This window comes from Ranitomeya imitator, chromosome 1, assembly GCF_032444005.1.
Source record: "Ranitomeya imitator isolate aRanImi1 chromosome 1, aRanImi1.pri, whole genome shotgun sequence".
In the NCBI taxonomy this organism is placed as follows: Eukaryota; Metazoa; Chordata; class Amphibia; order Anura; family Dendrobatidae; genus Ranitomeya; species Ranitomeya imitator.
Window position 1 is genome coordinate 694810561 of NC_091282.1, and position 17307 is coordinate 694827867.

The 17307-nt window shown below is 45.5% G+C and overlaps 1 protein-coding gene across 2 annotated transcripts in view; it reads left to right on the forward strand.

Moving 5' to 3' along the window:
- The window catches only part of GEMIN2 (gem nuclear organelle associated protein 2), an 84219-nt gene that overhangs the window by 30193 nt on the left and 36719 nt on the right, over window positions 1–17307 (forward strand). For both annotated transcript variants that reach the window (XM_069730674.1, XM_069730666.1), the window contains exon 3: window positions 10619–10708. In XM_069730674.1, coding sequence (XP_069586775.1) covers window positions 10619–10708 — 90 coding nt within the window. The remainder of the gene's footprint in view (window positions 1–10618; window positions 10709–17307) is intronic.

Sequence of the window (17307 nt, forward strand, 5' to 3'; positions counted from 1 at the left end):
AAAAGGATCAAAGCTGGTTGTGGGAACAAAAGAGAGCCCCGCCTGCAAGATAGTTTTTTTCGGGTTCCGTCAGGATGTGATTGGATAAGTTAATGATGTCGTTCTTCCCTTCGCCATTCATGTGGCGTCTCGTGATGGTATCAGAGATGCTGCCCATCATTAGTGCGTCACTGTTCGTCCCCTCAGATGATATCTTATATCTCGATTCTCTAAAAAAGACGGAGCAGTAAAGACGGCCAATTTGTGTTTTTAGTATGCAAGATATTTAACAGGTTAATTTGTATTGTGTCAATTTATATTCCACCACCATATTCCAAGAAAAAGATACAGGAGATTCTGGAAATTACGGGTAGGTGGGATGGGGTGCCCCTCCTTATAGTGGGGGATGTGAACAATATATCTAATGATCACTGGGACAAGGGTAGACATGCAGAGTTGAGAAGTGAAGGGAACTCTACTCCTTTTGGAAATTATCTAAGAGAAATAGGATGGATAGATTTGTGGCGGGTGCGTAATCCTAGGACATATGCCTACTCATGTTATTCAGCAACATACGGATCTTTATCTCGCATTGATGTGGCTTTGGGAAATGGGGGGGTGAATAATCTAATACATGAGGTGGAGTATAGGCCTAGAGTAATATCGGACCATAGCCCAGTACTGGTCTCTGTACAAATGACTGGGAAGAGTGGTCTGACGGGGTTGGGATGGAAATTTCACCCCTCCTGGCTACAGTATTTGGATATGGAACAGGTGGGAACTGAACTCGGGGAGTTTTTCAGGATAAATGAAGGGAGTGCGGGGAATCTTGTAGTGTGGGACACCATGAAGGCATACCTGAGAGGAATTTTATTCCGGGACATCTCGAGACATAAAACTAAGTCTAAAATTCAAGACAATGCAGTGATGGAGGAACTGAGGGTGGCGGAAGAGACACTGGCCTCTCAGAATTCAAGAGAAGCACAACTTCGTATGAGGGCGGCTCAGGTAGCGGTCGATGAACTCCATATGCGTAGGGCAGATAGGTTGAGAGCCTTTCAAAAGGAAACATTTTATTCTGAGGGAGAGAAGGTAGGACATTTGCTCTCGGTGGTGGTTTCTGCGCAGCGGGATTCTTCACATGTATACTCCATAAGAACAGAGGAAGGTAAAACGGTTACTCAGGGGGGGGAAATTTTAGACGTTTTTCGGAGATTTTATAGTAAATTATATTCCTCTAGGGTGGATAAAAGTCCTGAGGAAATGAATAGATATCTGAAAGAGGTTGACTTACCCAGACTAGGTAGAGAGGAAAGGGAGTGGATGGATAGACCGCTTGGGGAGGAAGAATTGAAGGCGGCTTTGGCGAATATGGCGGGGGGCAAGGCTCCGGGGACGGACGGTATCCCAGTAGAGGTTTATAAAATTCTTAATGCAGAGTTAATGCCCAAATTGGAGCGAGTGTTCTCTGAGTCGTTGGAGAGGGGAGTGCTGCCCCCATCAATGAGAGAGGCCATCGTGGTGGTTATTCCTAAAGCTGATAAAGATCCTCAACAGCCGGAGTCGTATAGACCAATTTCACTTCTAACGGCTGACATAAAGATTTTGGCGAAGGCCCTGGCGAACAGGCTGACCCAAGTGATCGATAAATTGATTCACCCAGACCAGTCTGGCTTTATGCCCAATAAATCCACGGCAATTAACTTGAGAAGGCTATTTTTAAATATGCAAATTCCTGCAGACAATGCCGGAAAAAGAGTTGTGGTGTCTTTAGATGCCCACAAGGCCTTTGATTGTGTGGAGTGGAGTTACTTGTGGTCGGTACTGGATCGCCTGGGGTTTGGTCCAAAATTCATCTCCTGGGTTAAGTTGCTGTACTCGTTCCCAATGGCAAAAATTAGAGTTAATAATAATTTGTCAGAGAGTTTCCCGCTGTTTAGGGGTACCAGACAGGGGTGTCCGCTGTCCCCGTTGCTCTTCGCTCTGGCCGTGGAGCCGTTAGCGGCTAAAATAAGAGGTGCTCAGGAGGTTAGAGGTTACATCTATGGTAGGAGGGAAGACAAAATTGCATTATATGCTGACGATATTTTGTTGTTCCTGGAGGATTCTGAAAGGTCCCTGTGCAATGCGGTTGCTTTGATTGAGGAGTTTGGTCGGTTTTCGGGTCTCACAATAAACTGGGATAAGTCTTGTATGTTGTTGATTGAGGGGGACAGTATGGGCAGTGGAGAGAGGGCGATAACCACAAAATTAAAGATTGTTCAAAAATTCAAATATTTGGGTATTCAGATTGCTCTTCCTCTAACTACCTTTGAGGAACTGAATTTAAGTCCATTAATGCAGAAAATTCGTACCAAGATTGCGGCATGGAACAAATTACATTTATCGGTGGTTGGTAGGGTGAACCTCTTAAAGATGATTGTAATGCCACAGTTGTTGTACGTGCTACATAACTCTCCCATTTGGATTACACAATGCAGATTCCGTAAGATTAGGTCTTTGTTTGGGGAATTAATATGGGGAGGAAAGAGTCCTAGGTTTAAACAGGAGATACTTCAGAGGGCCAAAACAGAGGGGGGTCTTGCACTTCCTAATCCATGGCTATACTTCTTAGCAGCACAGTGTCAACATCTCAAAGGATGGGGGGAGGAGGCAGGGAGTGTGCAAATACCTAATAGCTTGAGGTTCTTACTACAGGCAGACGTTTTGAGTGACAGTTTGGAGGGAGGACAATTCAAAAAAATGGGTTCACATGGGTGCACTATCAAATTAATTCACAGAGTATGGGAAAAAGTCAAACTCATTAGGGAAGTGAGTGGGTTCACCAGATTCTCGCCTATTTGGGACAACATTTATCTACCGGAATTTAGGCAGAGGGAGGGTTTTCACTTTTGGTCTGCAGCAGGTATTAAATGGCTGGGGCAGCTGATAAGTCAGGGCAGACTTAAAACATTTGAGGAGTTGCAGGAAGAATTTCAGTTGCCACGGTCTGAATTGTTCCAGTATAATCGTATCTCTCATGCTTATCAGGCACAGAATAAAAGGGGAGCCATAGTGGTACAGATTGATCTCATGATCGACTATATCCTTAAGAATAGCTGCACGAAGGGGGCGATTTCAGAAATATATGGGTTTCTACTTTTTTCTTTCCTGGAAAAATATCCCATCCGAGCCAAAGGGAAATGGGAAGCTGAATTGGGAATAATTGACAATGATAGATGGGAGTCGGTCCTAGAATATGTGCCCAAGATATCAATGAGTGAACCAGGCAGGCTATCACAGTTATTCGTAATCCATAGGGCCTATAGAACCCCTGACAGGTTGTTCAAGGCTGGGCTTAGGCAGAACTCGGACTGCCCTCGGTGCTCACAATCCCAGGCGGGGATATTGCATATGATGTGGCAGTGCCCTAGACTGTCCTCCTTCTGGATAGTTGTTTTAAATCGTATTGAACTGGTGTATGGATGTTCTGTCCCTAGGGTTCCACTGACTTGCATATTGGGATATGTGGAGGAAATTGTTACGGACAACATGTTTAAAATAGCTATTGCACAATTGTTATTCATTGCTAGGAAATTGATCGCCAAATTTTGGATTAGAGAGGAACCTCCAACAAGAAGAGACTTTCTTAAGCAAGCGGAGCATATACTTACTTTGGAGAAAAGTATCTACACCAAAAGGAATAAGCTGGACATCTTCCACAAGCTGTGGCAACCGTGGATGGACTTGAATTAGGATGATAAATGAGAATATAGGGAACCTAGTATTCAATGGAAATATAACGGATGTTTATTCAAATGGTTGTATGATGATGGGAAGTGGGGTGGCTCTGGCTGAGGTCTCGGGTTGGGCAGGGTGGGGGAGCTCTGGGTCGGGGGGGAAAAAGTTATCTGTAAATGTTTAATGAAACATTGCCATGAGAAATATTCTGATTGTTTATTCTTTGCGGATAATAAAAATCTATCTGATAAAAAAAAAAAAAGACGGAGCAGCAGAGGGAGTACCAGAAGAGGACGGCATATTTGTTTCCCCACGTGCTGGCCCTCGCCATCTTGCAGAATTGCCCCTTTTATTTTTAGGCTTGAATCGTCTATAGGGTCTAAACGTGTCTCTTGGCTGGTAGTCAGAGTCAGATGTCTCTACATCTGAAGAGGAGACATCCGCCCTGATAGAAGGTCTGCTATTGCCGACGCTAGTATCAGTGAACAAATAGGCCCTCTTTTCTTTTAACTCAGTGAGGTCTCTAAGGAATTTTTTGTGTTTCCTTTCTTTAAGAGCGGCTTTATATTTATCTACCGCTAGTTTAAGATTTTCTTCCTTGCTGGCAAAGTCCCCCACTGATTTGTGTTTAAGGGTCTCATCAATTTGTTCTCTTAGTTTTTTAGAGGAGACTTTAAAAGTCCCTTTTTCTTCATCCAAAAGAATTTGCATGAATCTTAAGGAAGAAGCGATGGATTCCTTTTCCCACCTTTCTAACAGTCAGTCTATCAGACCTAACTCTCTGGGCTGGAGTAATGTTGATTCGTAAACCACGTGGAACGATACCCTGCTTTATATAATTATCCAGTGATTAAGTTTCCCACCAGGATTTTATATTCTCTTTATAGGTGGTTTGGAGATCCGAAAAGAGCGTTTTTAAACTTGGGCTTCCAGTTGGGCCCGTATCTCCTTCTGCCTCAGAGAACACTTCCCTAGCTTCATCCAACCAACTGCTCGTGTTCAAGGATCCCGATAGAAACCCTGCCATATCACTAGAAAAAAACAACCAACTAGAATACTATCAGGATATACTCAATTAAACAACCAAAGAAAACGCAATATCCTAAAAAAATACTTTATTAGTAATATCTAAAATTCTCATAAACAATAAATATACTAGAATGTATGCTACCAACATCAAACATCTGGGTTTGGGTAGGTCAGAAAAAATTGCAGGGAGGAATAGCACCTGTATTCCTAACACAGTCCCTATGAGGTGGCCCTATAGTAGCTTTCACCTACCTAGCAGCGGAGGTTGGCACCCTAAATTGCGATATGGCGCCCCCGCTCCACGTCGACTGTCCCTTCTTGCCCTATTAGGCCCTGTCAACTACCCACGCCCAGGTACCCCACAGACATACACACAAATTGACCAACAAGGTCACACTAACCAAAAACGTGAAAAAAGGTGTAAAAAAAGTGAAAAAATGTGTAACAAAACATACAAAAAATACTAAAAACAACGCAGCAGAAAAATGATGTTGCGTAAAGGTCACTAAGTTGCTTGTGCCCCAAGGCTCTGTCAACCGAAATATTATATATATTGCTTGATAAAGAAGGTGTTTAAGGTATAGATAATGATGCCCAAGCAATATTCAAAAAATCAAAATTTGGGGTACAGTAGGGCACAGATGTATTGTGCTCATAAATACTCAGAGGTCATAGAAAATATACCTCTAGTGTATATACCAATGTGTCACTGTTTTTATTAGCACATGACCTGTATGTCATTAGAAGCAGACCTGTACACAGGACCCATGCATTGGGCAAATGCCTAAACAGAGTATCTCAGATCCGAAATAACAGATATATTGGCTCACTCAAAGGGTGTTCATGTATTTGGGTAGTATATAAATTTACACCCTGGATACCATATAAATTCAGCATATAACGTAATAGATATTAACAAAATATGAAAACAAAAGAGTTCAACAAAAATTACAAAAATACAAATGTAAGAAAAAATGTATGCTATATCAGATATCAAGTATGGTTTCTTTTAAATTGAACCAATATACATCAGAGCCCGATATATCTGAGGCCAATCCCTCATTCCCTTCTCATAGATAAGTACTATACTCAGTCCTATATTCAGTCCTGTGTGTGCTCATCAATCTGAGTGGGATACAAGTATGCACCCTGGATACATGCACGTTCAATATCGCATATCAGGAATAAAAAATAAGCAAAATATTTTGCTTATTTTTTTATTCCTGATATGCGATATTGAACGTGCATGTTGAACGTGCATGTATCCAGGGTGCATACTTGTATCCCACTCAGATTGTCTTCCGGTCGACACCACCAAAGTAGGCAGACGCCTGCTTCTCTTTCAACATGTCTGGCTTTCCGTCATCCACGACGAATGGGTCAGAGACCTAGAGTCTTCCGGCTACAAAATAGAATTCTCCGCCTCCCCTCCAGCTCGGTTTTTTCCCTCTCGTCTTCCAAGTTCAGGAGCTCAGTCTCCTGTGCTTCACCGTGCCATCGAGTCTCTCCGCCAAAACGGGGTCATTGTTCCGGTTCCAGAACACGAGACATTGAGGTTTTTACTCAAACCTCTTCGTCGTTGCAAATAAGCATGGGACGGTGCGCCCTATTTTGGATCTAAAGCTCCTAAACAAATATGTAAGGGTCCGGCACTTCAGGATGGAATCCCTCCGGTCAGTCATATCCTCAATGGAGAGAGGAGAATTTTTAGTATCAATAGACATCAAAGATGCTTATCTCCATATCTCAGTCTTCCCGCCACATCAAAGGTTCCTGCGTTTTGCCATCCAAGAGGACCATTTTCAATTCACGGCCTTACCCTTTGGCCTTGCCACCGCGCCCAGGGTATTCACAAAGGTCATGGCGGTGGTCATGGCCATTCTTCATTCCTGAGGAGTGGTCGTGTTGCCATACATAGGACGGACCTTTGATAAAGAGGTCTATCATGCCTGTGAAGCAAGCGTCCGCATTACCTTGGATAACCTTTCATGCCTGGGCTGGCTAATCAGCTTGGACAAGTCCTCCCCTGTTCAACCCGACGGATCTCCTTCCTAGGCATGATCCTGGACACGTCCAAGGGGCTGGTCCTGCTTCCTCGGTCCAAGGCCCAAGCGCTTCAACAGGGAACCCGGACACTTTGTCGTCCCTTCCCTCATTCCATTCGTTTTGCCATGAGGATCCTGGGGCAAATAGTGGCCGCAATGGAAGCGGTTCCCTTCACCCAACTACAGGAGTCCCTTATCCCTCGATCGGCCGTGTCCTCTGCCCCCGCGGATCAGGCAAGCGCTCAAATGGTGGCCTTTGGAGTCATCTCTCAGCCAGGGAAGGTCTTTTCTCCCAATTCACTGGCTGGTGGTAACTACCGACGCCAGTCTCCTCAGTTGGGGAGCGGTATTTCGCCACCACACTGCCCAGGGATGTTGGATGATTCGGGTGTCGAGACTTTCGATAAACATCTTGGAGATTCGATCAATCAGATTTGCCCTGAGACATTTTCACTTCCTCCTTGGGGGTCACCCAATTCCAATTCAATCAGACAATGTGACAGCGGTGGCGTACATAAACCATCAGGGGGGTACCCGCAGCAGGGCGGCGATGCGGGAAGTCTCTCGCATTCTCCGCTGGGCCAAGCACAACCGCTCCACCATTTCTGCAGTGCACATTCCAGGCGTCGGAAACTGGGCGGCGGACTTTCTCAGCCATCAGGGTCTCGCCACGGGGGAGTGGGAACTCCATCCGGAAGTCTTCCAGCAGATTTGTCTTCGCTGGGGGACTCCAGATGTGGATCTGATGGTGTCCAGACTGAACGCAAAGGTTCCCAACTTCATAGCGTGTTCCCGGGATCCTCAAGCCATCTGGGTTGACGCACTGATATTCCCATGGCATCAGTTCCATCTCCTGTACGCGTTTCCTCTGCTTCCTTTACTACCGAAAGTAATAGAGAAAATCAAGATGGAGGGGGTTCCTTTGATCCCAGTTGCCCCAGATTCCCCACGTCGAGCGTGGTACGCGGAGCTCGTTCAACTCGTATCTGACGTTCCCTGGCGGCTACCAGATCGCCCAGATCTGCTTCGCCAAGGGCCGATCTACCACCAGAACTCAGGGGCCCTACGTTTAACGGCGTAGCTGTTGAAACCTGGATCCTAACTCAAGCTGGTTTCTCCCAGCAAGTCATTGCCACCATGATTGGCGCTCGCAAGATGTCTTCCTCTCGCATTTATCTCCGCACCTGGAAAGCCTTCTTCTCATGGTACAGGCTCTGTGGACGTCCCCCTCTCGCCTTCTCTATTCCCTCCATTATTTAATTTCTCCAGTCCGGCTTGGATTCCGGTCTGGCGCTCAGTTCTCTCAAGGGTCAGATCTCGGCATTATCTGTGTTGTTCCAATGTAAGATTGCTGCTAACCTGCAAGTCAGGACTTTCGTTCAGGGGGTCTCCCACGTAGTCCCCCTGCCCCCCCCCCCCCCTTCACCTATAGAATGCCGTTAGAGACGTGGGATCTTAACTTGGTCCTGAGTGTTCTTCAGGAGTCCCCTTTTGAACCTCTACAGGATGTCTCGCTGATTGTCCTCTCCTGGAAGGTCGCCTTCCTTGTGGCAGTAACCTCTATCAGGCGAGTCTGAGTTGGCCGCCCTCTCTTGCCGGGCGCCCTTCCTGTCACCATCCATAGTCCTACATCCATCTCCGTCTTTTTCTCCCAAGGTGGTTTCATCCTTCCACCTTAACGAAGACATCGTTCTTCCTTCTGCCCACAGCCAAGACATAGGGTTGAAAAGGCCCTTCACACCTTGGACGTGGTAAGGGCCTTCAGGAGGTACGTTTCTAGGACTGCCCCCTTCCGCAAATCGGACTCCCTTTTTGTACTCCCGGGGGGTAACAGAAAGGGTTTAGCCGCTTCTAAAGCCACGATAGCCAGATGGATCCGATCAGCTATTCAAGAATCTTATCAGGTCAGGTGCAGACCTATCCCGGCGGGGATTAGGGCTCACTCAACTCGGTCGATGGGTGCTTCCTGGGCCCTTCGGCACCAGGTGTCGGCAGAGCAGGTTTGCAAGGCCGCAACATGGTCCAGCCTGCATACCTTCACGAAGCACTACAATGTCCACACTCAATCTTCTGCGGATGCGGACCTTGGAAGACGTGTTCTGCAAGCGGCTGTTGCACATTTATAGTAAGATGGTACACGGAGTTATTTGGTTAAATTGTGTCCCCCAATTTGTGAAGGAGAAATAGGGTTTTTGTGTACCCACCGTAAAATCCTTTTCTCCGAGTCACTCATTGGGGGACACCGCTCCCACTCTGTTAGCCTTATGGCTTGTTTTCTTTTTGGCTCTTTGCTTACTCTAATTTGTTGTACTCTAATATTATGTTATATGTTGTTAATAATCTCCTACTGCTTTTACACTGAACTGGGTCTCTGGAAGCCAGCATGAGGGTGTATACTGCAGGGGAGGAGCTAACTTTTGTCTCAACTAAAGGTACCGTCACATTTAGCGACGCTCCAGCGATATAGACAACGATCCGACCTAAACTAGATCGCTGGAGCGTCGCTGTTAGGTCGCTGTAGAGACGTCAAACACAGCAACTCCAGAACAATGTTGGAGCGGTCCAGTGACGTACTTATCGTTGTCGCTGGTTGTTAGCTCTGTGAAAAAACATTGCAGGCATCGTTGCTTTTGCTGTCAAACATGACGAATCACGCCGACCTGACGACCAAATAAAGTTCTGGACTTTCAGCTCCGACCAGCGATGTCACAGCAGGATCCAGATCGCTGCTGCGTGTCAAACACAACGAGATCGCTATCCAGGACGCTGCAACGTCACGGATCGTTGTCGTTCTCGTTGTAAACTTGCTCAGTGTGAGGTACCTTTAGCGTCAGCCTCCTAGTGACAGCCGCATAACAACCATGAGTGGCTCGGAGAAAAGGATTTTACGGTGAGTACATAAAAATCCCTATCTTCCAGGTATCCACCTGTTTTTCTGTGTTTGTGAGTCTCGCCTGATTTTTTTTTTTTTAAATGACCTTTTTTGGTCTTGTTTTATTGTCTTGAAAATAAATATATATATATTATTTTTAATATCATTTGCTCTGGTGTGGAGCCTTATTCTATCTGTAGGTGTTTATTAACCCTGATGAGAAGGCAAAGTGACCGGACCCTGTGGCTGACAGGTGCGGAGGATGCCATACTCTTGCCCATTCGTACCACTCTGATCTAACTTGCTTACAGCGCAGAAAAAGTTAAAAGTTTATTTTATCAGTTATGCTAAGACGGGGGTGGCATGAACAGCTTGGTGGCAGCCACTTAGAAGAAGGAAACATGAAGACCAGTAAACACCTTCTGTGAATATAGCTGGTCTCCATCTCGCTTGCATCTTCACGTCGTGCAGCTTTTGCTTAGTGATATCTTGCATCATGATCAGATTTGGCTGCAGAATTCATCGGTCAGTGCTGGTTATGATTCATTGGTTCTAGATGCATCGCTATTTGCAAAGTTTGGTAAGGTGGAATATAAAACAGATGTGTAAAACTTGTTTTTTTTTTAGGCTTAATGTATAGTTGTTCTTCACGGATAGCGCTCATAGTCTGTGGGGCCATTCACTCATTCGTGATTTTTCGCGGATCTGGTCAGCAGAAAATCACTGAGACGTCCAAATTTGATCCGAAGGTGCTTAAAATCAGCAATGCAAGTCAATGGTTCTTGGGAAAAATTCCATGATGACATTCGAGTGCAATTTATTTATTTATTTTTTTAGCGGATTGTCAGAATGGAGAAACCTTTTTTGATTTGTCCACGTACGAGAAACACGGATGATACTTGGACCACACTCTGATCAGAATAATCATAACGTGTGAATGACCCCTAACGATGAGATTTTCCTTTTCTTTAAGCTGTCCGGATGTCAGCCTGCTCCTGAAGGATATTCACCGAGCCTCCGATGGCAGCAACAACAGGTATCCCAGTTCTCGGCTGTACGACAGGTAAGCAAAAACCATAGATCCTGAAAAAATATGTATCTTGCTGTTTGATAGCTTAATAGAATATTGAAAAACTTTATACACGAGAGAAAAAAATCAGGAGCCTTCTACCAAATCGCTGTAGTTTTTAAAGTATAAAGTGAATAAAAAGAAGAGGCAAAGCCTCAGCCAGCTCATAGATTCGCTTTACAGGTGCACGGGACTCGTTCTGACCCAACGTGTCTTCAATCCAGAGCATGAAAGAAAATTTGTAGTTCCAGCTCCTTTTAAAATTTCCAATTCTTTATTTATCCATTAAAAATGCAAAGTCCTTGTACAGCGTGGATGTTGATACAGTAGATACAAATAATCAAGCAACGCATTTCGATCAGATATGATCTTTTTCACAGCTGATGTATGGATCCTTGTGACATCCTAGATCCTATAGGGACACATGAGTAGCACCCCCTGGATACACTGATGCTCCAGGCAGCCGTGTCATTAAGCATAAAAGGGAGCTCACATGATTAGCTTGTTAACACCCCGATTGGAAGAAGCTTGTAGGCGTAACAGGGTGGTAGCGGCGAGTTGTGGCACTTTACCTAATTTAAGTACACTTACAATATACTGATTACAGAATACATTGCACTGACCAGTCGTGGCTCCATTAATTCTGTGAACTTTAATGGGATATATACTATTTCTATGAATGGGATACTATAAACAATGACATTATTTAGTCATTAATGTTCCTAATTTTTTTTTATCTTTGAATATTTTTTTTTTTTACTCCTAAAATTGGTATTTTAACAATACAAAAGGCACTTGCACTGTAATATATAATTTTTCTTGAAGGGAATTCATACATCTTTTTTCCCTAATGCTGTTAATTGTGGCACAATATCTTTAGAATATGAGATAAAGCCATAGTATTCTACCACTGGTCTTGCTTTGATACTCGCATAATATATGTGCCTAGATTTAGTTATTATATATTTACACTACAATTTGAAATCCTTTTGTATTTTAAAATTAATTTTAATATCTTCTGAAAAATATTGTTGTGTTTTTTTTTTTGTTTTTATATTTACATGTGTCCTTAACCCCTTGACGACCGCCGATACGCCTTTTAACGGCGGCAGTTAAGGGTACTTAAACCACAGCGCCGTTACTTAACGGCGCTGTGGAAAAAGTAAATAGCGCCCCCCAGAGTCCGATTTTCTCCGGGGTCTCGGCTGCCGGGGGTAGCCGAGACCCCAGAGAACATGATTCGGGGTTTTTTTTTTACCGACCCCGCTTTTGCGATCGCCGGTAATTAACCGTTTGCCGGCGATCGCAAAAAAAACAAACAAACAAACTGCGATTTCCCTTTTAATTTCTCTGTCCTCCGATGTGATCGCACATCAGAGGACAGAGAAATAGGGGGATTTTGGGACCCTATTATACTTACCGGTGTCCCTGGGTCATCCTGGGTCCTCTCCTGCCCGCCGGCGTCTTCTTTGGGAAACAAAATGGCGGGCGCATGCGCAGTGCGCCCGCCATCTGTCGCCATCTGCCGGCCGGCAGGAGAAGGCAGTTGGGGCTAAAATTAGGGCTAGGGTTAGGGTTAGGGCTAAATTTAGGGTTAGGGTTGGGGCTAAATATAGTTTTAGGCTTCTTTCACACTTGCGTCGGTACGGGGCCGTCGCAATGCGTCGGCCCGACATACCGACGCACGTTGTGAAAATTGTGCACAACGTTGGCAGTGGATGCAGTTTTTCAACGCATCCGCTGCCCAATCTATGTCCTGGGGAGGAGGGGGCGGAGTTACGGCCACGCATGCGCGGTTGGAAATGGCGGACGCGACGTAGAAAAAAACGTTACATTGAACGATTTTTTGAGCCAACGGTCCGCCAAAACACAACTGATCCAGTGCACGTCGCGATCCGTCGGCAATACAAATCTATGGGCAAAAAACGCATCCTGCGGGCACATTTGCAGGATCCGTTTTTTGTCCAAAACGACGGATTGCAACGGATGCCAAACGACGTAAGTGTGAAAGTAGCCTTAGGGTTGGGGCTAAAGTTAGGGCTAGGGTTGCGTCTAAAGTTAGGGTTAGAGTTGGGATTAGGGTTAGGGTTTGGATTAGGGTTGGCATTAGGGTTACGCTTGGAATTAGGGTTAGGTTTGGGATTAGGGTTAAGGTTAGGGTTGTGATTAGGGGTGTATTGGGATTAGGGTTAGGTTTGAGGTTAGGGTTGAGATTAGGATTAGGGGTGTGTTGGATTTAGGGTTTTGATTAGGGTTTTGATTAGGGTTGACATTAGGGTTGTTTTGGGGTAAGGGTTGTGATTATCATTAGGGTTGTGATTAGGATTATGAATCAGGTTGGGATTAGGGTTAGGGGTGTGTTGGGGTTAGGTTTGGAGTTAGAATTGGGGGGTTTCCACGGTATAGGTAAATCAGGGGGTCTCCAAACACGACAGCCAATTTTGCGCTCAAAAAGTCAAATGGTGCTCCCTCCCTTCTGAGCTCTGCCGTGCGCCCAAACAGTGGGTTACCCCCACATATGGGGCATCAGCGTACTCAGGATAAATTGGACAACAACTTTTGGAATCCAATTTCTCCTGTTACCCTTGTAAAAATAAAAACTTGGGGGCTACAATATCTTTTTTGTGGGAAAAAAAAAATATTTTTTATTTTCACGAATCTGCATTCTAAACTTCTGTGAAGCACTTGGGCATTCAAAGTTCTCACCACACATCTATATAAGTTCCTTGGGGGGTCTAGTTTCCAAAATGGGGTCACTTGTGGAGGGTTTCTACTGTTTAGGCACATCAGGGGCTCTCCAAACGTGACATGGTGTCCGATCTCAATTCCAGCCAATTCTACATTGAAAAAGTAAAACGGCACTCCTTCTCTTCCAAGCTCTGCGGTGCGCCCAAACAGTGGTTTACCCCCACATATGGGGTATTGTCGTGTTCAGGAGAAATTGCATAATACAATTTATGGTTAAATATCTGTTTTTACACTTGTAAAAATTAAAAAAAATAGTGCAATTTCTCCTGAGTACGTCGATACCCCATATATGGGGGTAAACTACTGTTTGGGCGCACCGCAGAGCTTGGAAGAGAAGGAGTGCCGTTTTACTTTTTCAATGTAGAATTGGCTGGAATTGAGATCGGACACCATGTCACATTTGGAGAGCCCCTGATGTGCCTAAACAGTAGAAACGCCCCACAAGTGACCCCATTTTGGAAACTAGACCCCTTAAGGAACTTATCTAGATGTGTGATGAGCACTTTAAACCCCCAAGTGCTTCACAGAAATGTATAAAGTAGAGCCGTGAAAATAAAAAATCCTTTTTTTTCCCTAAAAAATGATTTTTAGCCTGCAATTTTTTATTTTCTCAAGGTTAACAGGAGACATTGGACCCCAAACTCTGACCAGTTTGTCCTGAGTACGCTGATACCCCATATGTGGGGGGGGGGGGGGGGGGCACTGTTTGGGCACCCATCGGGGCTCGGAAGGGAAGGAGCGCCGCTTGGAATGCAGACTTTGATGGGATGGTCTGCGGGCGTCATGTTGCATTTGCAGAGCTCCTGATGTACCTAAACAGTAGAAACCCCCCTCAAGTGACCCCATTTTGGAAACTAGGCCCCCCCCAAAGAGCTTACCTAAATGTGTGGTGAGCACTATGAACTCCCAACTGCTTCACAGAAGTTTATAATGTAGAGCCATGAAAATTAAAAAAATCATATTTTTTCCACAAAAGTGATCTTTTCACCCCAAAATGTATTGTGCAATTTATGCTGAGTAGGCTGATATCCCATATGTGGGGGTAAACCACTGTTTGGGCGCACGGCAGAGCTCGGAAGGGAAGGAGCGCCTTTTTGGAATGCAGACTTTGATAGAATGGTCTGTGGGCATTATGTTGCGATTGCAGAGCCCCTGATGTACCTAAACAGTAGAAACCCCCCACAAGTGACCCCATTTTGGAAACTAGACCCCCCAAGGAACTTATCTAGATGTGTGGTGAGAACTTTGAATGCCCAAGTGCTTCACAGAAGTTGATAATGCAGAGTCATAAAAAAAATATATATATATTTTTCCACAAAAAGGATTTTGTAGCCCTCAAGTTTTTATTTTCACAAGGGTAACAAGAGAAATTGGACCCCAGAAGTTGTTGTCCAATTTATCCCGAGTATGCTGATGCCCCATATGTGGGGGTAACCCACTGTTTGGGCGCACGGCAGAGCTCAGAAGGGAGGGAGCACCATTTGACTTTTTGAGCGCAAAATTGGCTGTCGTGTTTGGAGACCCCCTGATGTACCTAAACAGTGGAAACCCCCCAATTCTAGCTCCAACCCTAACCCCAACACACCCCTAACCCTAATTCCAACCTGATCCATAATCCTAATCACTAACCCTAACCATAATCACAACCCTTACCCCAAAACAACCCTAATGTCAACCCTAACCATAACCCTAATCAAAATCCTAAATCCAACACACCCCTAATCCTAATCTCAACCCTAACCTCAAACCTAACCCTAATCCCAATACACCCCTAATCACAACCCTAACCTTAACCCTAGTCCCAAACCTAACCCTAATACCAACCCTAATCCAAACCCTAACCCTAATCCAAACTCTAACCCTAACTTTAGCCCCAACCCTAGCCCTAACTTTAGCTCCAACCCTAACCCTAGCCCTAAGGCTACTTTCACACTTGCGTTGTTTGGCATCCGTCGCAATCCGTCGTTTTGGACAAAAAACGGATCCTGCAAATGTGCCCGCAGGATGCGTTTTTTGCCCATAGACTTGTATTGCCAATGGATCGTGACGGATGGCCACACGTCGCATCTGTCGTGCACTGGACCAGTGTTTTTGCGGACCGTCAGCACAAAAAAACGTTCAATGTAACGTTTTTTTGTACGTCGCATCCGCCATTTCTGACCGCGCATGCGTGGCCGTAACTCCGCCCCCTCCTCCCCAGGACATAGATTGGGCAGCGGATGTGTTGAAAAACTACATCCGCTGTCCACGTTGTGCACAATTTTCACAACGTGTGTCGGTATGTCGGGCCGATGCATTGCGACGGCCCCGTACCGACGTAAGTGTGAAAGAAGCCTAACCCTAAATTTAGCCCCAACCCTAACTCTAAATTTTAGCCCCAACCCTAACCCTAAATTTAGCCCTAACCCTAATCCTAGCCCTAACCCTGACCCTACCCCTGACCCTACCCCTAACCCTACCCCTAACCCTAATTTTAGCCCCAACTGCTCTTCTCCTGCCGGCCGGCAGATGGAGACAGATGGCGGGCGCACTGCGCATGCGCCCGCCATTTTCTTTTGCCGGCGGCCAGGAGGAGCAGCAGGAGGACCCAGGGACACAGGTGAGTATGGCAGGGTCCCCGAATCCCCCTATTTCTCTGTCCTCTGATGTGCGATCACATCAGAGGACAGAGAATTACACTTTGACTTTTTTTTTTTTTTTGCGGTCGCCGGTAAACAGTTAATTACCGGCGATCGCAAAACCGACCCCGATCATGCTCTTTGGGGTCTTGGCTACCCCCGGCAGCCAAGACCCCAAAGATTCTCGCGGGGCCGGCCGGCGGGCGCACTGCGCAAGCGCCCGCCATTTTGAAGATGGCGGCGCCCACCGGGAGCCACGAGGAGCATCGGGGGAGATAGGTAAGTATTGGGGGGCTACCTGGGACCCCTTTTCTCTGTCCTCCGATGTGCGATCACATCGGAGGACAGAGAAATTAAAGAGATCGCGTTTTTTTTTTTTTTTGCGATCGCCGGTAAACGGTTAATTACCGGCGATCGCAAATGCGGGGTGGGTTAAAAAAACCCCGAATCATGTTCTCTGGGGTCTCGGCTACCCCCGGCAGCCGAGACCCCGGAGAAAATCCGACTCTGGGGGGCGCTATTTACTTTTGCTGTGGTTTAAGTACCCTTAGCGGCCGCCGTTAAAAGGCGTATCGGCGGTCGCTAAGGGGTTAAGTCATTCGTGGAGTTACAAACAGAATTCCAGTTATCACATTTAAATTTATATCATTATAAAAGAATTCAGCATGCGTATCGGTCGCAATGTTGGAGAAAACTTATTGAGATCCAGATAAATATCACGCTGGCTTCCATTTTGGAGAACAGCGGGACAAGGGGGGCAATTTCAGAAGTGTATAGAGATTTATTATTCACCTTTCTAGTCAAACATCCCATCAAGTCTAGAGTGAAATGGGAAGCTGAATTGGGAGAGATAAATGATGATAGATGGGAATCTATTTTAGAATATGTGACTAAGATCTCTATGAGCGAACCTGGGAGGATGTCTCAACTATATGTAATTCATAGAGCTTACAGAACTCCCGATAGACTGTTCAAGATGGGTTTGAGGTCTGATTCCGAGTGTCCACGATGTTCGCAGGAACAGGCAGACATGTTACACATGCTGTGGCACTGCCCTAGATTGTCCGCCTTCTGGACAGTTGTATTGAATCGGATTGAATTGATATATAGGGGCGTCATTCCCAGAGACCCTTTGGTCTGTATATTAGGTTATGTGGAAGAAATAGCAGCGGTATCTATGGTTAAACTGGCGATTGCTATTCATAGCAAGGAAATTGATAGCTCTGT